Source organism: Diplotaxodon limnothrissa, linkage group LG23, assembly GCF_057381915.1.
Source record: "Diplotaxodon limnothrissa isolate DT_005_m linkage group LG23, D_limnothrissa_male_GT1.1, whole genome shotgun sequence".
In the NCBI taxonomy this organism is placed as follows: Eukaryota; Metazoa; Chordata; class Actinopteri; order Cichliformes; family Cichlidae; genus Diplotaxodon; species Diplotaxodon limnothrissa.
This window is the reverse complement of record NC_140617.1, coordinates 13,637,915-13,662,694: the sequence shown is the minus strand read 5'-3', so window position 1 is coordinate 13,662,694 and position 24,780 is coordinate 13,637,915. Positions and strand designations below refer to the sequence as shown.

The 24,780-nt window shown below is 41.6% G+C and overlaps 1 protein-coding gene across 1 annotated transcript; it reads left to right on the top strand.

Moving 5' to 3' along the window:
- The first annotated feature begins 1,028 nt into the window (after nucleotides 1-1,028).
- Nucleotides 1,029-24,609, top strand: myo7ba (myosin VIIBa). The gene is made up of 47 exons (XM_085348342.1): nucleotides 1,029-1,046; nucleotides 1,143-1,244; nucleotides 1,368-1,520; nucleotides 1,979-2,163; nucleotides 4,217-4,338; nucleotides 4,409-4,551; nucleotides 4,643-4,756; nucleotides 5,029-5,182; nucleotides 5,268-5,344; nucleotides 5,422-5,541; nucleotides 6,514-6,653; nucleotides 6,734-6,944; nucleotides 7,024-7,159; nucleotides 7,243-7,415; nucleotides 7,503-7,646; nucleotides 7,752-7,910; nucleotides 8,068-8,160; nucleotides 8,596-8,690; nucleotides 8,796-8,880; nucleotides 8,969-9,187; nucleotides 9,640-9,846; nucleotides 9,930-10,139; nucleotides 10,232-10,396; nucleotides 11,354-11,653; nucleotides 11,732-11,892; nucleotides 11,974-12,100; nucleotides 12,175-12,294; nucleotides 13,019-13,192; nucleotides 14,067-14,294; nucleotides 14,391-14,558; nucleotides 14,655-14,772; nucleotides 15,168-15,294; nucleotides 15,701-15,867; nucleotides 15,955-16,136; nucleotides 16,496-16,617; nucleotides 16,712-16,866; nucleotides 17,984-18,137; nucleotides 18,626-18,781; nucleotides 21,052-21,157; nucleotides 21,255-21,368; nucleotides 21,466-21,550; nucleotides 21,644-21,744; nucleotides 21,964-22,149; nucleotides 23,797-23,913; nucleotides 24,120-24,203; nucleotides 24,311-24,430; nucleotides 24,514-24,609. The coding sequence occupies exons 1-47, from the start codon at nucleotides 1,029-1,031 to the stop codon at nucleotides 24,607-24,609; spliced, it is 6,693 nt and encodes a 2,230-aa protein (XP_085204468.1).
- The last annotated feature ends 171 nt before the right edge of the window (nucleotides 24,610-24,780 follow it).

The following is a 24,780-nucleotide window of genomic DNA, read 5'->3' as shown; positions in this document are numbered from 1 at the left end:
TCGGACTCTAACTTGTTTTTTGAACCATTTAAGTTCAGAAAGACCAAAAAAATGAAAATATGATGACTATTTGTGTGCTACTGTGTACCTTATCAACCACCATGAAACCTGACTTTTACTATGTGAAAATAACACTTTATAAATAGCAGCAGTAGGTGTTTAAAAACAAATAAATTTAGGGGGGGGTTTTGCGCTTCTATTAAGTAAATGTTTGGGATGTGGCATTATAATAGTTACTCTCTTGGTTCTGCGTTTGCAGGAGCAAAGTCAAAGTACCATAAAGTGGGGCTTTGCCAGGAAAACTTCCTGGTTTAGAGCCACTCAAGAAACTAGTCCCTCATCAGTAGCAGGGGCTTCCACGCAACACATACCTGTTCTCAGGTAAGCGCTGATTTCTCTAAAAATGTAGCTAGAAAAGATGGATTTTTAAAATATTTATATGTTTTTTGTGTATTTTTTTGGTCTTTAGTAGCAAGGTTATAAAATTCAGTGTATACTTTTGAACAAACGTGTCTTCAAAGTGAAACCCATGCTTTATTTTAGTTGCCTTTAAAGTTTGTGTAAATGTAGCAGAAGACTGCTTTTTAACATATCTAAAATATGTGGCTGTTGTATAAATCTCCAGCAGTGATATGAAACCAACTCTCAGTCAGGGTTTGTCCTGACTGAGAGGTGGTCTTTAGGGGTTAACTGCCACAGATAAGAATGATTAGTCCAAGTCCAGTAAAGGCTGTTGAGCCTTTTAGCTTGTTTTAAGGATACTGATGTATTTTCCTGTTACTTCTGATCATTATATCAACAATAATGCTTGTCATGTTTGGAAAACTGGTTACAAAAAATATTTTGGGGTGGAATAGGAGGGTGGCTGAAACACCCTTGAGCAAGTGCAAAACTGTGGAAACTGATTTTTATAGCATGGCTAAGGAAATCTGTATTGATTGTGTTTTAAGTTCGATTGCTGTAACTTTTCCTTCATAAGAAGTAGAAAAGAAAATGTTTTCGTTGCAGATTTAATTCACATTTCAGCGATGCTGCACCTGAGCAAGGTAGGAATGAGTTCTCTGTTTCTATAATTAAGATTCATGATCCTAAATCATTACAAGGCCTTTTTATTCATGATAACTCCCAATTCACCCAAACAGGGAGATTTTGTATGGGTGGACACGGGCACCGGGGTGCCGATTGGGGCGGAGGTTAAGGTCACAGACACCGGGCAGATTCAGCTGCTCGATGACGAAGGAAAGGTACAAAAACCCGACCGATACTCTGCGCTCCTGCCAGATTCTTTACAATAATGTGAAATCTGCCTTTAAAAGAGCTGTATTTGCCTTCTGTGTAATTTGAGATCTTTAATAACAAACACACAGGAACACAAGCTCAAGAAGTTAAATGAGAAAAGCATCCGGCCCATGCATCCGACCTCTGTGAACGGCGTAGACGATATGATCAGGCTGGGTGACCTGAACGAGGCCGGACTGCTCAGGAACCTCCTGGTACGACACAAGGAAGGAATCATCTATGTAAGTTTATGTTCCCTGGATTCACTGCAGAGCCGCCTAGTTTTATGACATCCATAACCATCCATGGAAATGCTTACTTGATGCGAACAGCTTTCAGGCTCAGACTTTGCCCTGCAGTTTATCACTGTGTTGTTTGTCTCCATAGAGACCAATGAGCCTCTGTTTAAAGAGAGTAACCCAGTGTTTATGAGTCCCAACGCCAAAACTCAACGGAGCGTGTGTTTAATTATGAATTGGACCTTTTTTGTGGTGTAAAAACACTGCTGTGAAAGGCTGGGGGCAAATTATACTGAGTGTAATATCCTCTATCTTATACTTCTCAGTTATTTTATCGAGCAATCATTCAGCATTTATCTCTGCTTTTTTTTTTACTGTGACTAATCTGTGAGAGTTATGTATCACATGCTGAGTTTCCACCATGATAACGACGTGTTTACTCGCTGCTCTCTGTTTTAAAGACATACACGGGCTCCATTCTGGTCGCAGTGAACCCTTACCAGCTGCTGCCCATCTACACTATTGAGCATGTGCACATGTACACAGACCGGCGGCTGGGTGAAATGCCGCCTCATGTCTTCTCCATCGCAGACAGCTGCTTTTTCAACATGCGCCGCAACCGAAAGAACCAGTGCTGTGTCATCAGGTTGGGTTTTTATGTCAGTTTTACCACTCATATAGTCACAGATGCAGTTCAGACTCTTGGTTTTTCGATTTTAAGCTGCATCTATATGAATTATAATGAATAAATGTAGAGACTAGGAAAAAATGATACAGCAGCAGCAAAGGAAAAAAGCATGAGAAGGTAAAGTGGATGACTTTAAATCAGAGTATTCACTTTAATATGTTTATTCTTTATCAAAGCATTTGATTGGAATTTTATTATTAGATTGTGATCATACATAGATACATACACTTCACATAAAAAGATTGTTTAAACATATAAAACTGGTTTATACTACGTGTACATCTAGATTTAAATTATATTATGTTTTGATGGATGTTATTTAAGACTATTTGGCTTAAGTGAAATCATCCCAAATACACTGTAGAAATTTCTTAATAGGAACAAGGAATATAAAATTATAGGGAAACAGGGAAAAAACAGAGACTACACTTTTAAATGTCTCAGTAAGCCTGCAGTCTGAGAGCACCGTTCTCTGTTGGGGTGATATGGTACTCTGGGGTCTATAAGATATGATGGGGTGTTTATATGTCAGGAGAATGGTTTAAATTGAATTCTGTTCTTTAGTTTTTCCATCAATGCCCTCTGATATTCTTCTATGAAAGTTTGGTAGAATACCTGTTTAAGTACCTTAAACCCTTCCCCCCCCCCCCAAATTCCTCTAATTTCAGAAGATGACCAAATATATGGATATGGTCACCAGTAGGTCCACCACATTTCCTCCTTTGATCATTGAAACATCTCAGCATTTAAATTTCGCCCATTTATTGGAGTTATGAAATGTTGCCCCAGCACATATTTCTGTGTTTATCTGTGTGTTGTTCACATTAATACCTCTAAGTATTTGATAAAGGCGCTAAAGGTGAAAAGATTTGTGTCACATATTCAGATTATTTAAGACTGCAATCTTTATGGAGGTGGTGCATGCGTGAGCTAGCTGGGCTAAATTCTGACAATTTCTTTAGTGAGCATCTGTTTGAGATGGTATAAAATCCTTTAAAAATCATGTTAGTGCTGAAATTTTAAGTACTCCAAATATTATATACATTTATTACATCTTATTGCACATCATTCTTTTTTCTTTTCTTTTTTTTTACTATCAAGTCTGTTTTAAAAGATAACAAATGATTGCTGGACTGAGTAAAATGATTAATTGGAGCTTTTGTTTATGGGAAAAAGAGAGAGCTACCTTTACAGGAGCGCCTAAGTGCCCAATAAGTAATAAATGTGAAGTATTAACAAGGTAACACCATTATCACCACTAAGGTTAAAGGTAAGGTAAAAATATTCACTAATATTTGGACATAACCTACAATTTGCGTTCTTTCAGGCAGTTACCTTGTTACAGTTAATAGAAACTACAACCTAGAACCAGTTAAAAATTTGTCCTCAGTCTCTCCAGACTTTACATTTGTCACCTAATTGAATATTAATTAGTGAACATAGTGGGTGCCTTTTGTTACCTTTATACTCAGCCGACTGTTCATGATCCTTGTCTAATTCACCTAACAAGAAAATATTTCCCGATGCTGGAAGCTTTAGGAATTCAAAAAAATGAAGCACTATATGTAAAGAAAAAAGACACTGGTGCGTTAATACATCATATACATAAGACTAAAACAGCAAAAAAGGGCCCAGTTTCTATTATTATAATGGAAATAACCAAAACTAGCATTCGGTTTTGGAGTTTCTCTAAAGTTTCAGTTCAGAAATCTTTGTTATTCAGTCTGGGTGACTAAATGAAAAAGATCCTTTAAGTATGCTCTAACAGGAAAGACCAGGACTCATTAAGTGTCCTGGTCTTTCTGGAGATAAAATGCGCTTCCTTATTAGAATGCCTTGTTATTTTATTCCTGAGTTTGCTGCTTGAGTAATAGAGAAGATCTGAACTGATCCAAGCAGAACTGCTTTATCAATGTATTGAAGTTTAATTTTGAGCCAAATCCTTTTGAGATCTTTATGAAAATATTCAGGAAATCCATCACATCTACACCCCCCTCGTGTGTTTTATCAGCGGAGAGTCGGGAGCTGGGAAAACCGAGAGCACCAAGCTGATGCTGCAGTTTCTGGCTGCAGTGAGCGGTCAGCGCTCCTGGATTGAGCAGCAGGTCCTAGAAGCAAATCCCATCTTAGAGGGTACGCTGTCTTATCCAGCACCTTTTTGTCATTTGACTTGCCTTTTATTAACTGTAGCTTATCCTCTCAGCCTTCGGTAACGCCAAAACCATTCGAAATGACAACTCCAGTCGATTTGGGAAGTACATCGACATCAGCTTCACCAAGGGCGGGGCTATTGAAGGTGCCCGCATTGAGCAGTACCTGCTGGAGAAGTCCAGGGTGTGTCGTCAGGTGGGAATTTCAGTCTGCTGAACTTTTCGGAAACAGCATTGTGTTAAAGCCAAACTTTCCTGTAGTAAAGAACACATGCATCAATGTGCAGGCACCAGACGAAAGAAACTACCACATCTTTTACTACATGCTGATGGGCATGTCGGCAGAAAAGAAGAAGATTCTTTCCCTTGGAAACGCCGCTGAGTACAAGTATCTGACCATGGTACTGTGATGTTTAGATTAAAGATTGGATTTATTTATGTTTTCTGAAAATACATGGAGCAGGTGGGAAAAATCAACCAAATTAATTTTTAATTTTACCAAATTAAAAATCTTTATAGTCATGGTTTCTGTAACCATAATATCAGTATATCAGTTTCATGGGATTTGTCATAGTTTCAATAGCAAAACTGAACAGAAACAATTACTGGTGCCCTGGATGTTTGATCTGATAACTCACTGCTTATTCAGTTTTAACTCATGTGACCACACCAGGGTAACTGCACCAGCTGTGAGGGCCGTGACGACGTGAAGGAGTACGCTCACTTCCAGTCAGCTCTGAAGATTCTCACATTCACAGAAAATGACTTGTGGGAAATTTCCAAACTGCTCGCAGCCATTCTTCACCTGGGCAATGTGGACTTTGAGGGTAAAGCAGTCATTAAAAATGAAGATTATTTTGAAACAGGTGCAATCATTCAAGTAACTGACATTGATTTCCTGTGGAATTCCAGCCACCATCGTAGATAATCTGGAAGCCTGCAACGTCCACACGTCGACCAATTTCAAAATGGCGAGCGAGCTCTTGGAGGCATGTGCCGTTTTCTCTGAAGATACAGCTAGAGTTAAGAGATCATCTTGTCTGATTGTGCTACCTTGTTGCCTCAGGTGGATCCCAAAGCACTGGGGAAAGGTCTGACTCAGCGCTCCTTCCAGACTGCCAGGGAACACGTGACCAAATGTCTGACCTCTGCTCAAGCCATGGACGGCAGGGACGCATTTGTCAAAGTAAAATGAATGTGTGACGCTGCAGCTCATTTTAGCAGTCAGGAAGATAGGCCTAGATGGTTTAAAGTAGGTAATCAGATACTACTTTCCTGTGTAGATTGTAATTTTATCCATCCACCAGTCCATTTTCTTCTGCTTATCTGGGCCAGGTCGCGGGGGCACCTTAAGCTGAGAATCCCAGACCTCGCTCTCCCTATCCACTGAGAGATATAATCTCTCCAGCATGTCCGGGATCTGACCTGGGGCCTCCTCCCGATGGGACATGCCTGAAACACCTCATCTAGGAGGTGCCTACGAGGCATCCTTGTGAGATGCCTGAACCACCTCAATCGGCTCATTTTGATGTGGAGGAGCAACCACTTTTTAATCTGTGATCTCATTCTTTCAGTCACTAACCAAAGCTTGTGACCATAGGTGAGGGTAGGGACGTAGATCGACCGGTAAATCGAGAGCTTCACTTTTACACTCAGCTCTTTCTTCACCAAGACAGACCAGTACAGTGGCAGCATCACTGCAATGGACCAATCAGTCCAGCGATTTCCCACTCCTCTTTCCCATCACTCGTGAACAAGAGCTTAAGATACTTAAACTCCTCCAATTGGGACAGTAACTCGTCCCTGACCCAGAGTTGTTACCCTTTTCCAAGGTGAGGACCATGGCCTCAGACTCGGAGATTCTCATTCCCGAATAAGCCCAGACGATGGGCTAAAGGTGCAGGGAACAAACCCTCTTGTCCACCAGGAAAACTCTAAAGCACAGGCAGCAAGCCGAGGGGATACTAAAATACCCACCCCAGCCCGCCACCTCTCACCACAGAAATTCCATTCTGAGACAGAGTCCAGCCGATACGATTACAGATTAGCCATCAGCATACTGATAGGTTAATTTAGTCATCATCAGTAGCAACTGGTCACAGATCAGTTTCCACGTTAAAAAAAAGCTTTATTGCTGGTGTCCGTGTATTTGTTCCAGGGTATATACGGAAGACTTTTCATTTGGATTGTGGAGAAAATCAACAGTGCCATTTACAAGCCGCCTGATGAGGAGAACGAGGCCAAACAATCCATCGGCCTTCTGGACATCTTTGGTTTTGAGAACTTTAGTAAAAACAGGTTGGTGTCCTCCGTTCTCAGGCCAGGCCTGCGTGGGTACTCTTACTAAGCCTCTGTCTTTGTTTCTTCTTTTTCTGCAGCTTTGAGCAGCTGTGCATCAACTTCGCCAATGAGCAGCTGCAGCAGTTCTTCGTCAAGCACGTCTTCAAGCTTGAGCAGGAAGAGTACGCCCGTGAAAACATTGTTTGGAAGCACATTGACTACCAAGATAACCAGCGAACCCTGGACGTACTGGCCAGCAAATCCATGAACTTGCTGTCGCTTATTGACGAGGAAAGCAATTTCCCCAAGGTCTTTGTCCTCGTCGTACTTTAAATTCTCTAACGGACCAAAGCAAGGAAGGGTTTTAAAAGTGTAATTTAATTTTCAGGCCACAGATGCCACCCTGCTCCAAAAGATGAACCAGTATCACGAGAAAGGTGGCATCTATCTTCCCCCAAAGAACAACTACGAAACACAGTTTGGAATCGAGCATTTTGCTGGAAAGGTCTTCTATGACTCACAAGGTACACTTAAGTCATTTAAAGCCAACCTGTTGCTCTTTTGGTAATGTTCCTCTGATGTTCTCAATGTTTTGTTTTTGTTTAAGGTTTTCTTGAAAAAAACCGTGACACCCTGAGCTCAGACCTCATTAAGATGTTGGAAAAGTCCACCAACAAACTCCTGAAACAGGTGTTTCGTAATGACCTCAAATCCACCTCCGGTAGCATCAAGATTGCCAACGCCAAAATGACCATAACATCAGCCAAGGGAAACACCGGGGTTAGTGCAGCCTTTTATCACTTGACCATTCACATCACCATCACTGTATAGAATTTTTTACACATATTTGCACTTTATTTGTATTAGCAACAAGTACCAGATGGCAAGAAGCGTGTGCCAACACTGAGCGGTCAGTTCCGCCAGTCCCTGGATTCCCTGATGAAAACGTTGACTGCATGCCAGCCGTATTTCATCCGCTGCATCAAACCCAATGACTTCAAGAAGCCCATGGTGAGGAGACAGTCTTGGTCCTCTCAAACAGAATAAAACATGCTTGAAAACTGGAAAAAAAAGAAGAAATTGCTTCAAATCTCATTTAGTACCTCTTTGTCTCAGCTGTTTGACAGAGAGCTGTGCATGCGGCAGCTCCGTTACTCCGGTATGATGGAGACCATCAGGATCCGGAAAGCTGGGTATCCTGTACGCTACACATTTGATGAGTTTCTAACTCGATATCGTGTCCTTCTGAGAACTTCCATCTGTGATCCAAATACCGTGAGTTGTTTTTGACAAAATCTGTGTTTTGATCAGCAAAATTCTTTCTATGACCAACTCATATGTAAGCATAAATCCAAATGAAAGTCTTCCATATAATGTTATTTATGTTGTTGTCTTTTTTTTTCCTTTTTTTTTTTAAATGCTGGTTTAACAGGAAAGCGAAGAGAAATGCTGTGAAAGTATTTGTGAAAACCTGCTTACCGGAGAAGGTGACTGGAAGACTGGAAAGACAAAGATATTCCTAAAGGTTTGGAAGCTTATAAGAACAATCTTAGCTGAATGTATATGGTTTGAAATACTGAAATATGTGTGCACTAAGCAGTCATAGACTTCCAAAAACCTAACATGCCCTTCAAGGTTGTCTCATAGTGCACCTCTGCGGTCTGTATTTATCCCTACATACACAGTTGCCTACACATTTTTCTTAAACGTACGGCAATCTGAAAACATGCACTGCTGATAGGAAGCGGCCTTTACAGAGAAGGGCCTGTTCTTATCAACTGTGCCGCAGAAATTCAATACAGATGAGGAGAACTAAAATCTATTGGAGCACTCTGCTTTGCCAGCATAGAAATACATAAGTACATAAAAGAATCTCACTACTGTCTGAACGTCAGCAGTCAAGAACCAGCGCAGGAAATGAAAAGGAAATAAAATGGTAATTTCTGCTGTTTTCTTTCAGGACCATCATGACACAATGCTTGAAGTAGAGCGAATAAAACAACTAAATGTGAAAGCCCTTTTGATCCAGAAAGTCCTGAGAGGCTACAAATACAGGTAGGAGGATTAGATCTGCATTACGCTTTATTTATTTATTTATTTATTTAGTATTCTTACATGTGAATTACTGCTTCAAATTTGCATGATTCATGCCATCTAAAGGAAAGAATTCCTGAGGAAAAGGTCAGCCGCGATCGTGATTCAGAAATACTGGCGAGGACACAAAGGCAGGAAGCTGTACAAAGTGGCAAGTCGCGTTTTCAAAAATCAGCATTGACTCGAGTGAAAATGGAGGCGTCGCTTGCTTTAAACCTTCGCTCATCTTCCGATTCCAGGTGCAGCTGGGCTTTGCAAGGCTGCAGGCACAGGTTCGCTCTCGCCAGCTCCACTTCCAATATAAAAAGAGAAGGCAGGCGACCCTCGTGCTACAGACCCATGTTCGAGGACACCTGGCCAGGAAGGAATGGAAGCGCAAGAGGAAGGCTGTAATCCTGCTACAGGCACACACCAGGGGCATACTGGCGAAAAAAGCTCTCGAAAAGATGAAGAGAGACGTAAGTACCACCACCGATGTTTCATCTTATTTCCACTGTGCTGCTATCTATCAGTTATTTTAGTTTTTATTTCACATTTATTTTATAATGTTAGAGCATAATTTCAAGTATTTATTCCTTGCTTTAGTTTACTCCATCCATAAAAGCATTTATCTTTATGGCTTTGTGAAGTTTGGTAATTTGTCTGTTGTTGTCACCAGCGAGGAGTGGCCACATACCCTGCTTTATCATCTGTTTACTCAGTGTGAGGGCAGAATTTACACAATGCACATCAAGCTGTAGTAGGGAACAATTTAAACTGATGACTGAGACCAAAACTTTAGTTGATCTGTGACCTTAGTGTTTACGGATGAGCAGTTGATTCATTTCCTGATAGGCTTCTATGTAGTCTGACTTATTTTTGCAACAAGGTTAGATGCCCCCTGCTTAGAGCACTGTTTTTGCTCTTTCAGATGTACCTCTCTGCTAAAGAGAAAGAAGAGGAACAGCGGCTCATTCTGGAGAAACAGAGGCGCTTGGAGGAGGTGTTGAGACAGAAGAGAGAGATGGAGGCCAAGCGGCAGTCAGACCAGGAGATGGTGGATGACATGTTTGACTTCCTTACTTTAATGCCCAACACTGTAGGAGGGCAGGAGGGGCAGGCACCCATGGGATATGAGGTTTGGAACCAGATGTTTTGGCAGGTGTTGAATGATTTTTAGATATAAGCCGATGAGTCACACGTGCTTGTATGTGTTTGCAGAATTTTGGTGGGAAACGGATAATTGAAGAGATAGACATTGACGAAATCCAGATGGAGGAGGATCTTCCCAACGAAGACTATGATGACCTGGATGAGTACTCCTTCGCCAAGTTTGCCTCCATGTACTTCCAGGGTGCAGCCACCCACACCCATATCCGACAGAGGCTTCATCAGCCCCTGCTCTACCATGAGGATGAAGATGATGTTCTGGTGCTTCTCTTAGTTCACCACACATCATAATTCCACGTGTTTCTGTCTGTTTTTAATAAAGTTTAATCATGTCTCTTTTGTGCTTTCACCAGGCTTCGCTCACAGTGTGGTGGATCATCCTGAGGTTTATGGGAGACCTCCCTGAGCCAAAGAAACGGGCCCAGGTTAGGGTACCCTCCTCACAGGATCGCTTTATGCCACAGGAGCTGATGTCCAGAAAGGACAGACGTCTCAGCAACATGGTGGGCCTGGATCAGGTAGGAATCAAAACCTCAAAAAACGGAATGTCTTTAAGTTTGCTCCATCTTAATCCTGGCAAAACGGAGGTTCTCGTTTTCAGTCTGGGGTCAGTCATTCCCAGCAACATCAAATTAAGACTGCTAAGAGTCTTGCTGTTATTTTGACTGAGAACTGAATTCAGAGTCTTACATCTAAAAGCTCATTCAGTCTTTTCTCTTTTATTAAAAAAAACAAAAAAGTAAAACCTTCGTTGACACATAATAGTACAGAATGACTAGACAGCACTTAAATTTTCTCCCATCTCAATTCTTGTAACTTTCTCTTTACATAAACTTTCACATAAAAACTGCTACTGATACCTTATAGCTGCAGCCGGCCTCTCTGATCACCTGATCAGGGTCTCCTAATTGTTCCAGTCACCTAATTAAAAATCAGAGCTGATCATGCTTTTGAGGTTATAGTTTCTAAACTTTGCAATAGCCTTCCTCGGCTAATCTGTGGTTTGTTTCAAAGACTGCTGTAGACTCATTTTTGTAGATAATCTTTTCCTTAATCTTTCGCCTGTTATTTGTGGCTTTTTGTTCTTCTATTACACGTGGATATTGGCGTGCATGCAGGAATAAATGAAAGGCCGTGAGTTTCACTGTGTGTCTGACTTATGCTTTTCTGCTCAAAGCACTTTTTGGCTAAATGTGACATTATAACACTTGATTCGCTTGAAATTCTTTTTAACCACACTCACACTCTCATGAATCTTTCATCATCAAAGAGTACACACAACTGCGAGGTAGAATGCATTACAAGTAAGACCATCAAACCAACTGGACTAAGACACTGTTGCACAAGACGCAGTCCAAAATGGCACTAGAGGATGATCTTGCAGGAGAGACTTGACAAATTTAATCAGTGTTCATTTTGATAATCATGGGCCAGTTTCCAGAGATGTTTGACCATTTACTTTTTCATTTTTTTAGAGGGTGCTGAGAAATAGAAAAGAAACAGAAGCTTCTACAGTCCCTGAGCCACCAGGACAAAACAAAAGGGGCTCCATCTTTATAGACATCCTGACAAGAACCAGGAAGGCTTCTGCTGTGCCCAACCAGACCCCTCAAAACCAGAAGGTGTACACTGTACCAGATGCAAGCGCTCGAGGACGAAAGGGCTCCACATTCACTGACCTACTGTCCAAAAACAGAAAAGTATCAAATGTTCAAGAAAATGGAATCCCCAAATCTGGTTTAAACTTCAGAAAAACCTCGATCATCATGGAGGAGGTGAGGCAGAAGCCAGAATATTTTGTTGCCGTTCACTTTTTAACCAAGCTAATGGACATTTACATTTTTCTCCAACAGTCAGATGATCAGACGGAAGTTTCCAAGCCTGCCACTCTGCAGACTGTGAAGGAGGATCCCGAAGTCTTGACTGGAGAGTCGGACACACTGGACAGACCCCTGACTTCTCTGGAAAAGCTTCACTACATCGTTGGATACGCCATCGTCAGGCCTGACCTCAGGTTACAGAAGTTTGAAATCGCATAGCTCCGCTGTTGATATCTCTTTCCGAGCTTCTGCTAATACACAGTTTTCTGCAACAGAGATGAGATTTACTGTCAGATCTGCAAACAGCTTCATGACAACAACAATCGTACGGGCTTCTTCCGTGGTTGGATCCTGCTGTCGCTTTGTTTGGGCGTTTTTCCTCCCAGTGAGCGATTTATAAAGGTGAGTACAGCAGCCGTAACAGCTGTGCGCATTTCAATGCTGTGATGTTTTACCTTTTACTCTTGTCTTTGCAGTACCTCCAAAGTTTCATCCGCTTGGCTCCGAGCGGCTACTCGTCCTACTGCGCTGACAGGCTGCGGCGCACCGTGATGAACGGCACACGAGAGGAGCCTCCCTCCTATCTGGAGCTGCAGGTGCTGAGATTTATACAGCTTCATATGAAAAATGCAGCATTTTCAAAATTCCTTCAATCTATGCTCAGTAACTCTAAATGACAACAATACTTTATGCATTAAATCTACACCTTAGCCTGATGGGTGCCTTCCCAGAAAAATAATACACAGCACCTCTCCAAAGGTTGATTCTGTTCATCTGGACGTAGCGTTTTGTCTCCTCTTTAGGCCAAAGTACTCTAAAGTCAAATGTGAGGCCATCTGTCTAACAGCTAAAGGGCTAAAATTACTCCACAACCACGTGGAAGACACACAGAAAACATCACGTTAGAGGGCTGCACTTTTTCAGAGAACTGCATATGACTGCAGACTTCTCTGACTCTGTCATTATCGTTATAAAAGAAAAGAAATTCTGTGCTGAAATTTGATGAGATGCTACATTAGCAGCTGACACTAGCTATACAAACATCCTGTAACATGCTCACATCTTTTTAAAAGAATTTCAAAAAATGCTGCCAGGAGACGTCACAGTCCACATTTACAGTGTTGGTTTGGGCTCAGTTGGAATTATGCGGCATCTGAAATCTCATTGAAAAATTAAACCGCACATGTTTCTAGATATATTCCTTTACAGTTGAAAAATGTTTTTGTGTAAGTTGAGTAAGCTACTAACTTAAGGTGCAGAAAATATGCACAAACTGTGATTTCCACTTAACTAACATGTTTATTTCCTGCACCGTGACAGGCCACCAAGACAAAAAAGCCCATAGTTGTGACTGTGATGCTTATGGACAACCGCTCCATTAACCTCCCCGTCGACTCAGCATCTACGTCTAAAGAGATCTGCCAGCTTATCTCCAACAAAATCAACCTCAAAGACAGCTTTGGCTTTTCCATCTACGTCGCCTTGTATGCAAAGGTACATGTTTACAGACGGATCCAAATTCTTTCATCTGAAATGGGAAGCTGATATGCGGAAAGCATCCTGTGGCAATCAGAGCGTCCAGAATAGACATCTATCAGCCGCTCATCTCAATTTGTTATAAACAGCTCATAAATATAAACCCTATGAGCTGTGAAGATGCAGGGCCCAAAAGCGTTAGTGAGTGAGGATTTTTTTCACTTTGCAGTGCAAAAACGCTCATTACCAGAAATAACTTGTTGACAGAGCCGAACGCTCAGACCTAAGCCTTTGATTTCCGTGGCAGAAAGGAACGAGAAGAAGCAAAAGAAAAACAGAAAAAATGTAAATAAAGCCAGTTAAAATTTGTTGTTTTGGTTTTTTTTACATGAAAGGAATATCTGAAACCTTCCTAGTTTTCCACTCAGTCAAACCCGACTTACGGTGTGACTTAAACAGCTTTTTATTGATTTATATTATTCCTGTTTGTAAATGCTCTGAATTGGGGACCAGTCTTATCTACCTTCCTTTCATAAACAATGCTCCAGAGCATGCTCTGGTAAAGGAGGTAATAAAAGAAGCATCTTTCTTTAGATTTGGAGAATTCAACCAAGCTCTGATTATTTCCGTATTGTGCAAACACTAATGCGAGCAGGAAGTCACAAAAAATACAAGCACGTGCAAAAAAAAAAGAGGCTCTAAGGGAAAGAAGCACAGAGGTGACCCAGAATACACAGTAAAAACAAAAAATCATGATGGGATGCTTGCAGTGTAGTTATTTTCAAGTGATGGTCATACTGGTTACATGCCTCCCTGATAATTGTACGAGTTAAATATGAATACAAGTATGTCAATAAATGGATAGATATTAACACGGTAAGCTGCGTTGAAGGTGTGGGCTCTGGGCAGCGGCCGGGAGCACGTGATGGACGCCATCTCCCGGTGTGAGCAGGACACAAAGAGGAGGGGAGGCCAGGAGCAGCACGCCCCCTGGCGTCTCATCTTCCGTAAAGAGATCTTCACCCCCTGGCATAACTGCAGTGACGACAAGCTCAGCACAGACCTCATCTACAAGCAGATCATCCATGGCTTGAAGTCTGGAGAGTACCAGTGTCAAAAGGTGCGCTCCTATTGCTTGTATTGTAACCAAGGATTCAACTAAGCATTCCTGCCGTACACCTCTAACGTGAGTTTTTCCCACATTTCACTTCCCCAGGAGGACGACTATGTCGACCTCGCTGCAAAACATTTGTACATCCAACACGGATCGGACAGCCGCCCAGAAAACGTGAAGGATGTTGTGCAGGACTGCATCAGTAACTCTCTGCTGGAGACCAAGACAGAGAGTAACTGGGTGCAGATGGTCAGCACTGCCTATGCTCAGGTCAGTCGCATCCTGGATCACATGCTGTAACACATAGAGGGTTAAAAAAATGTTGTGGGTAGAATCATTTCTTTTGTCTTTGTAATCCGGTCACAGGGCTCGTATGTGAGTTCCAAACAAAAGACGGATTCGCTGAAGGCGGAGATAGTCGATTACGCTCGACAGAAGTGGCCCATCTTCTTCTCCAGGTTCTTTGAGGTTGCCAAACTTTCAGGTAGGCGTCTTTGTTCCTTGTACATAAAAGTGTAAACCTTTAAGTTAAAATCAAACCGTAAAAAAGAACCGTTGCTTGAGGCTGGGGGGGTAGTTATCATTTAATTCTTGTTTATTTTAATTTTTTTATGCTCTGTTTGAGGCTCAACACTTACGAGTGTTCAGATTGTCAGCAGCAAATTGTCAAATTTGTGAGCAAGCAACAATCAGCCTTTCTGCTTTAAAATGGCACCAAACTGACTCATTGTTGCAGTTCCCTTATTGTCGTTAAACTCGGCCACTACTGCTGCTTTTCACTGATATATTTCATATTTTCTGCATTATTTTAATATCTTAAACAGCTTAGATTAAACTCTCAGGAACAGGAAATGATCAGTTTCTCCATGATGTTCCCAGGCCCTCCACTGCCAAAGAGCAAGTTTATTGTGGCCATAAACTGGACAGGAATCACATTCCTGGATGAGCGAGAGAAGAGGCTGGCAGAACTCTCCTTCCCAGAAGTAATGGCTGTCAACGCTGTGAGGTAAACCTGTTTAGGCTTTGTTCAGGAGAATCCAAGAGGGAAACAAGATTACCTGAAGGTATACTCTTGTTAACACGGATGCGCTATCTGTGAAATTCTGGCTCCCAAAAACTATGAACAAGATAAAAGATAAACAAGATTTGTTTTTGTTCTTCTGTCCTCCTTAAAGGACAAATCTTTAATAAAAACATTTGACCTATTTTAAAGTCTTTTTAGCTTTAAATCACAGTCTTGAATATTTATTATAAGGCAAGACAATTTTGTCTTTTTGCAACTGTAATCGTGAAGGAAATATTGGATATTTTCAGAAAATTGTTCCATAAACAATTTGTTTTTTTAATAACTTGTTGAATTTGCTAAAAGAGGAATGCTTTAATCGTGTTTTTGGCTCGGTGGTGGTTCTCAGGAATGTTAAAAAATCTGGCCAGGCCGTGTCTCTGATGACGCTGAAAGGAGACTTCACCCTGAGCGGCCCCTCAGCGGCGGACATGGCCGAGCTGATTACCATGTTTGTCAGTGGGCTGACGGAGCGTTCGCAGTACGCCGTGGCCCTGAAAGAAGTCGAGAAGCAAGGTCAGTGCCCCACTTCCTCTTCCTTTGAATTAATTTCTCCTGATTATTAACTGACTGACTTCTCAGTTGTTTTTCAATCCTCTCCAGAAGACGCCACGTTCCTCAGCTTCAAGAAAGGAGAGCTCATCATGCTCATTAAAGACAATGATTTCTCTCAGGACCACGGCTGGGTTAAGGGCCAAAACGATCGCACGAAACAAACCGGGGCCGTCCCCATCGATGCCATCACAATCCTGCCAACGCTCAGCAAACCCACCAACGAGGTCATGGTACGGAGCAGCCAATCAAATCAGAATAAACGTGAATCAACGTACAATTGACCAAATTTTGGAAAAAAAAAAAAAGCCTGAGAAATTAGTGATATGAAACATTTTTATGATATCACAACACACATGAAGACATATCTATCTATCTATCTATCTATCTATCTATCTATCTATCTATCTATCTATCTATCTATCTATATATATATATATATATATATATATATATATATATATAACTTTTCATTGTTTTCACTTTCATTACTGTCTTGCTGTCAGTTCAGCACCTGCCTCCATTTTTTTCAGTTATAGACCTTTTTGCTAGCATGAAGACTAAATGCGGTGGGTGTTTCCTTTTTTTTCAGAACCTCATCAACCTCTCACCAAACCAGAGGAAGGACATCATACAGGCCACCATGAAAGAAACAGGCACAGTGGGGAGAATTGCTCCTTATTCACTGAAAGATTTCTCTGTCGAGTATTTCAGGTATCTGAAAATTTCGTCCATTCTTCTGCTGGCTTTTTTCACCAGCAGATCAGTGAAACAGTACTGACAGCACCACTCTTTGTCCTCTTTCCAGGCAGCCCATTAAGGATGTGAACCGTCAGGTGATCGCTAGGAATGCTGCACCCGAAAGGTTGTGGGTCCACTCCAGAGAGCCAATAAGACAGCCACTACTCAAGAAGCTTGGAGGCCACCCAGAGTTCACCCACAAAGCCTGTCTAGCTTTCACTGATATCCTTTGGATACTAGAAGATGCAATAATTAAAAAAATTTTCACCAATTTTTTTTACATGGTAAACCATTAACAAAGAAGCTGGGCAAAGCCTCTGGGTCTAAAAAGTGGAAAACAAAGCTGCATTCTTTGCAATGGCCAGCAGGGGGCAACAAGTCTAATTGTGCAGAGCTCTATGAGCGCATGATCTTACTTTATACGCGACTTATGACCCCAGCAAACACTTTCCTTATGAGTTTATGGTCTCTATCACTAGATTTAAGTCTTATTTTATAGAACATGATTCTAATTTAAGTTAGTTTAAAGTGCGTTGTGTTTTAGGGCATGTCAAGTCATTAACAGCATAAGGTTTCTCAGTCACAGGCGAGGCCTAGCACACAGCGATCAGCATCAGCACACCAGTCAATCAAAGTGGGCATACTCCTAACTCCAGTGTCCAGGTGGAGTTATAAAGATTTGTTATGAAGGGTGAAACTATCCACAGAGTCTGAAACAGCGGCAGGCTGTAACATGTTCATTTCTGCTGTAAAGTGGACATTTTAACACAGCGGTCTGTGGGGACTGCGACTCGCCAGCCTCACGAAACTGCAGTTTTTTTGGCACTTCCTCTTTGGTTTCATTTTTCCGTTTCACAGGTTGCCGCTTGATGACGACGATGCTACTAAAAGGCAGACACACTAGGTGGTGCTAACCTAATAGAACATTTGCAATCATCTTCTGCTATTCAGCTGCCATTTTCACAGTGGCATCTGGCCCTGCATTCAGTCACGTAAAGCCTGCAGTAAACCTTAGTGGACAGATATTAGCTAAACACCTCAACATGAAACAAAATGAAGTCATAAAATTTACCTGCTTCTTTCTCTGGACATATTCATATTTCTTCTAACTCTTTTTGTTTATTTTAAGCCCAGAACCTAGTAAGCAAGGAAAGTTGGAAACCAGAGTAGTAATAAGTAGTACACAGAAGAAGAACTGAAACCACGAGACAGCTGCAAGGTCTTGAAATATAAGAGGGGGGAAAACAGATACTGACTAATGGGATGTTACAGAAAGGTATTTCTGTAACCTCAGCTGTTCAAAATCCACCATTGTTAGCCATCCTTGACTGCTGTGTACCAATCCTGAAGTACATGGGTGATTACCCCACCAAGCAGCAGCAGAATCCCCTCGAACTCACTGACCAAATCTTCAGCCCCGCCACTAAACACGATGCTCTGAGGGATGAGATTTACTGCCAGATCATGAAGCAGATGACCAACAATAACAACCGGTAAACATGTTATTTCCTGTGTACATGCATCCAAAAATTTGTAAGACGCGATGCATGCAGAAACTCACCTGACAGATAATCACACAGTCACAGTTGCAAGAATGAACTGAGAGTAGTTTCTGTCCACAGCCTGCCTGTCTGCTCTGCACGCTCCGGTTATTAAGTTCTCTCTCAGTCTTCTTGGTCTGTTAGTCATGGATCACTCCAAAACAGTGAGAAGTGGAAAATTTAAACAGTATATAAGCCTATAATGTTAAAAAATACATGTACACATTTCCACACAACTTTCCATGATGTTGCATAAGATGCTCATGGAAGGACAAACTGTTCAAAATATCACAAGATATAAATAAATATAATATATATGTGCCTTCTCAGACACTTGAAGGGTAAAATATTGGAGGTTTTGAAGGTAGCCCTTCTTTGTTTCAGTGCAGGAGCGACCGGGATAGAAATTTTCTTTATTATTTTTTCTATTCTTCACCCAGGTTAAGCATGGAGCATGGCTGGCAGCTGATGTGGCTAAGCTGCGGCCTGTTTCCTCCCAGTCAGCCTCTTCTGAAACATGCTCAGCGATTTCTGGAGTCGCGACGCAGAGAGCCACTTGCCTCTGACTGTTTGCAGCGCATGCAGAGCTCTCTGAGGTTTGTACCGCACGCTGGCCTGTATTATGTATCACACATAAACACAGAGACGCTTTTGAGTGTGCGACAGGAAGAATGCGTCGATAGAGTCTGCTTCTCGTTTAAAGTTGGTTTAAAGAGTAAAAAAGGACTGAAAGTTGCATCACCCTCCCTCAGGTGTGAAAAGGAAATGTCAAATAATTTAACTTCTTTTTATAGATTCACTGAGATCAAGTTGTGCAGAACCTGCTTGCGGTGATGAACACAGTCCTTTTCGTACAAATGTGTTGCATCATCTTCACAGTGAAAGGACCACATTCAGAATTTGCATGACCTCAGTTATAAATATATCTGATTTGCATCCAGGCTTTCCTCCATAATGCTAACAGGCTTGCAGAGACTCATTTGTTATTAAAGCTTTTATTAGTAATCAGAAAATACAGAAAGAAAACATTTATCATTCAAACACAAGCATACTGGTCACAACAAAGGGGGGAATAATTCTACTTTTTCTTAGGACAAAAGAAGAAAGTGAAGTTAAAAGACAACCATGATGATTTACACGATTTCCTGTCTTATGTCTCATTTTGCTGTGGTGGACATTCATGTTAAACTTTTTCACATAATGTGGTATATACAAGGAAGCAAGGGGACTGCTAAATGCTCAGTTTCACACAGTTTTTTTCTACGATGTTACTGAAATCTCAGGCATTTGGAAGACCTGCCCACATGCTTTGCAAGTCTTATTTACAAGGGGCAGTGAATCGGAAGAACTGTGGCGTAAAGGAAATAAAAGTCATGTAAAGCTACTCTAGTAGAATCCAAAAATGAAAATATGGAGTTGTGAATTTGAATAATCATGCCCGTACTGGGCTCCCTTTAGTCACCTATTGCAACAAAGCAGAGATACTAGGTCAGAAATGTGGAGAAATGCAAAGTGTTGCAGCCAGTACTTTGTTTACATCATTTGAATGTTAGACGTAGGTCTGTTAAGTGTGGTCAATGTGACTTCGAGGCAATGCTGATGAATATCAACAAGCTCCATGAAGTGTTTGTCTCTTTGTTCTGTGACCTTCCCAACAAGCATGTGTCAAACTTTATTAGGTGAGGTGTGGTCTAAGTGAACGTCTATAGGTATAAATGGTAAGGTCAGAAAAAGCATTAAAAGGAGGAGCTGCGCTGGAGGTGGGTTACAAAAAGGATTGCAAAAGGAGAAGTAACTGTAGAAAGACTAAAGCAGTTTAAATAGCATGTCCTGAATGCATTAGCTGAACAGCTAATGTGAGGTGGTAAAGAGATCAACTGACTGGAATTATGGGGTACACTTGAGTCTGTGGCCTCCTTAAAATATATGTTCATATCTCTAAATTACTCATATTCTCATATACTCACACTCATATTCCAAGAAGTCCAAGACCACATGCTTTTTGGTACTGGAGTAACATTACATTTTTGGCTCATTAATTATATACACCAATCAGGCATAAACGAATACCACAGATTATCTCCTCATCGTGGCACCTGTTACTGTGTGGGATATATCACGGAGGAAGTAAACATTTTGTCCTCAAAGTAGATGTAGAAGCAGGAAAAATGGCAGGCATGAGGATCAGAACATTTTGGGGGTGTTCCCAGTCTGCAGTGGTCAGTATCTGTAAAAGTGTCCAAGTCCAAGGAAGGAGCAGTGGTGAACCAGCGACAAGGTCATGGCTGGCCAAGGCTCACTGATGTATGAGACTGAAGGCTGGCTCATCCATCCATCCATCCACTTGGCCTATCCCAGCTTGTAGCCACTGTAGCGCAAATTGCCAAAAAAAAAAGTTGGCAATTTGGTTCTGATAGAAAAATGTAAGAATACACAGTACATCACAGTTTGTTGCATATGGGGCTTCCACAGACCAGTCAGGGTAGCCATGGTGACTCCTCTCCACCGCCGAAAGCACCAAAAATGGGCACATGAGCATCTGAACTTAACCACAGAGCAATGGGCAATGGAGACCACACCTCAGAGCTTACAGGACTTGAAGGATCTATTGCTAATGTCTTGGTGCAGATACCACAGCAGGCCTTCAGGGGTTTAGTGGAGTCCATGCCTCAATGCATCAGGGCTGTTTTGGCAGCAAAAGGGGGGCCAACAGACTGTTAGGCAGGTGGTATATTTAGCATTTAACCTAAATTGAGGTGGTACTAAGAAGAAAAGTCAGTTGCTTTAGAAACACTGAACCTTTGGACTTATCTGTTAGGAAAAAGAACAAAAAGGCAGGTACCTAATAATTGTTGTTCTGCTCTAGGATGGAGCCCAGGAAGCTCCCACCTCACCATGTGGAGTTAGATGCCATCCAACAAAACAGCACCCAGATCCGCCACAAAATCCACTTCCCTAATGACACAGATGAGGTAAAAACACCAACTCTTTTAATGAAACCAGAAAAGGCCATTGCTGGGTGGAGATTGCATTTTGGTGTTATCTGAGATTAATCTCATCCTTCTCCAGATATTTGAAGTGGCCACCAACACCAGGATCAAGGATCTGATTCTGAACATTTCCAGGAAGCTCGAACTGTCTTCAGCAGATGGCTTCAGCATTTTTGTCAAAACAAATGACAAGGTTCATTCAGTATTTTTATACATTTATACAATAGACGGTCTGGCATCTTTGATGAACAAAAACCAGCCTGTTGTTGTGTTTTTTTATTCTGTTTCAGTTTCTCAGTTTGAATGAGACAGACTACTTCTTTGACAGTCTGAGGCAAATCACTGACTGGTCCAAGAGTGTGAAAAGGATTGATGGTAATAAATCATCTTCTGATTAGAATGACGGCGGGACTTTAAATGGTCTACTATACACCTGTACAAACCTCTGTGCTCGTGTGTGTTCCGCAGGTGGGCTGGTCAACTATACTGTGTTCTTCATGAGGAAGTTGTGGTTTAACGTGATCCCTGGCAGAGACACAAAAGCAGATCTTATCTTCCATTTCCCTCAGGTACATTTGAATGATGTCTCATTTTCCAATTTTCCAGCTGATATGAAGCGAGATGTTTCCATTAACACAATTCCTCCTCACACAAAGATGGAGTTGGCGATTAAAATCTAGTAACAGTTGCCTGCAACTGAAAAACGTTTTGAATACTCGGTTAAAAAGTGAAACTTTGGCCAAGACCTGTTAAAAAATAAGTTAACGAAATGTCTTTCTAATTTCCAGGAGTTACCCAAATACCTAAGAGGCTATCATGTGTGCACCAAAGAGGAAATGCTCAAAATTGCGGCTCTGCTCTTCTGCATAAAGGTCAACAATGATAAGAACCAGTTAGTCATGATTCCCAAATTGCTGAAGGAGCTGGTGCCCACTGACCAGCTGAAGGCTATGTCTGAAAATGAGTGGAAGAAGGTAGGACGGCTTGCTTCTATCTCACCCTATCACAGGGCATCCTTCTCTGTCTGCATTTCCTCTTTTACTACATCCACAATAAATCTCTGTTGTCTTCCTTTTTAACTCCTGCAGCCAGCGTCATCTTAAACGTTCTCTTCAGTTCAATGAAATTTTATTTTTACAGCGCCAAATCGCAACAAAAGTAGCCTCAAAGTGCTTTATATTGTAAGGTAGGCCCTACAATAATACATACAGAGAAAAACCCAACAATCATATGACCCCCTGTGAGCAAGTACTCTGGTGACAGTGGGAAGGAAAAACTCCCTTTCAACTGGAAGAAACCTCCGGCAGAACCAGGCTCAGGGAGGGGCGGGGCCATCTGCTATGGCTGGTTGTGGCAAGAGAAGGAAAACAGGACAAAAGACATGTTATCTTCGTCCAGTATATCCACTATCCCTTTTTTGCATATGTCCAAACCATTTTTTTTACAAAGCTGAGTTCACTTACACTGAACACACCCAGGTCTTATTAATGCCACACCTGCTGAATCAACTAGTCACTTAAATAGATCCTGTGCGACAAACTGAAGCAGGCTAAAAGATCTTAGAACTTACAACTTTTATTGTCAATGTACAGTTGCTTGCACAATAAAATTTGGAAGCAAGACACACAGGGGAAAAAAAGCAACATAATATCTCAAACATAAGACATAAGATCTCCAAAAGCAGCACAACGTGGATCCATAAATTCTGTCACAATCCAACGAAACAGCTGAGAAACAAAGTCGCTGACATCTATCAGTCTGGAAAGGGTTACAAAGCCGAGGCTTTGGGGCTCCAGTGAACCACGATGACAGCCGTTATCCGCACATGGAGAAAACCTGAAACAGGAATGACCAGCCTACCAAAAGTACTCCAAGAGCGCATTGACAACTCATCCAACAGGCCACAAAAGACCCCAGAGCAACATCCAAAGAACTGCAGGCCTCATTTGCCTCGGTTAATGTCAGAGTTCATAACTACACCATATGAAAGAGACTGAGTTCCAAGACCAAAACCACTGCTGAGCAAAAGGAACACAAAGGCTCGTCTGAGTTTTGCCAGAAAACATCTTGATGATCCCTGAGAGTTTTGGGAAAATACTCTGTGGTGTAGCGTGGTAGTGTGACGGTCTGGGGCTGGGACCTGGAAGACTTGCCGTGATAAACAGATCCATGAATTCTGCCGTCTACCGAAAAATCCTGAAGAAGAATGTCCATCCATCTGTTCGTGACTCAAACTGAAGCATGCTTGTGTTCTGCAGCAGGACAATGATCCAAAACACACCAGCAAGTCCACCTCTGAGTCTCTTAAGAAAAAACAAAGGTGGTTCATGCTTGCAAACCCTCCAATGTGGCTGAATTACAACAATTCTGCAAAGATGAGTGAACCAAAAGACTCACTGCCAGTTATCGCAAACTCTTCGTTGCAGTTGTTGCTGCTAAGGGTGGCTCGACCACTTATTAGGTTTAGGGTTCGCTTTTACAAACAGGGTCATGTAGGTTTGGTTTTTTCCTTCCCTCTTAATCATCAGTGTTAATGCTAGAAAACCATTAACCTCATTAGAGGCAGTGGTCACTTGAAGGTGTTGTTTCACTCTGTGATACATCTGTACTTTCATTTTCAGAACATTACCGCCTCATTTAACAAACAAACTGGAATGACAGCTGATGAAGCTAAGGTGGCGTTCCTGAAGGCGGTTCACCGTTGGCCGACATTTGGCTGTGCTTTCTTTGATGTGAAGGTGAGGCCTCCAGCGAGTGCAGCTCACACGATGGTTATCTTGGTATCAGCTATCAGATTGGCTGCGTGGGCAGCGTGTTTATCTGATCGCTATTGATATCTGTCACTATTTGTCGGGCCTCTGGTCTTTAGCACTGTTTCTGCAAATAGTGCAACATGACTCTAGCTTGACAGTTTCCTCATTTGCTTATCTTTCTTTCTTTTCAGCAAACATCAGAGCAAAAATTTCCAGATATTGTGCGAATTGCCATCAGCAAGCAAGGACTCACAATCATTCATCCAAAAACCAAGGTTAAAGAAAGTCTAAAACTCTATGGAGCAATAAAAATTTCAGTGCCCTTCTCTCATATCAACATTTTATTCATGTTTTTATTCATGTTTTTTTTTTTTCTTTGAAGGAAACTCTGGCAACTCATCCATTCAACCGCATTGCTAACTGGTCCAGTGGAAGCACCTACTTTCACATGACTATTGGTAATTTAGTCAACGGCAGCAAGTTCCTGTGTGAAACGTCACTGGTAAGACGTGAAACACTCTGTAAGTTTTGGTTTATATTTCGTCTACATTTCCTTTTCTTTATATAACTCTCTTCTGTTAAAAGGGCTACAAGATGGACGATCTTATAAGCTCCTACGTTAACATGTACCTCAGCGACAGGAAGACTGTGCAAACCAGGAACCGCCGCTTTGACATCTAAACTCTGTGGCATGACAGCTCGCTGAAAGCATGCTGTGTGTCTGTAACTGCAGACTGAAACTTGTACTCACAGTAGTTCTCTGTTTTTGGATTAGCAATCAACTTTTTTGTGCTTTCCTTAAAAAAACATTGAATTATTACATGAAACGAAGTAGTTGCAGATTTCTCAGTT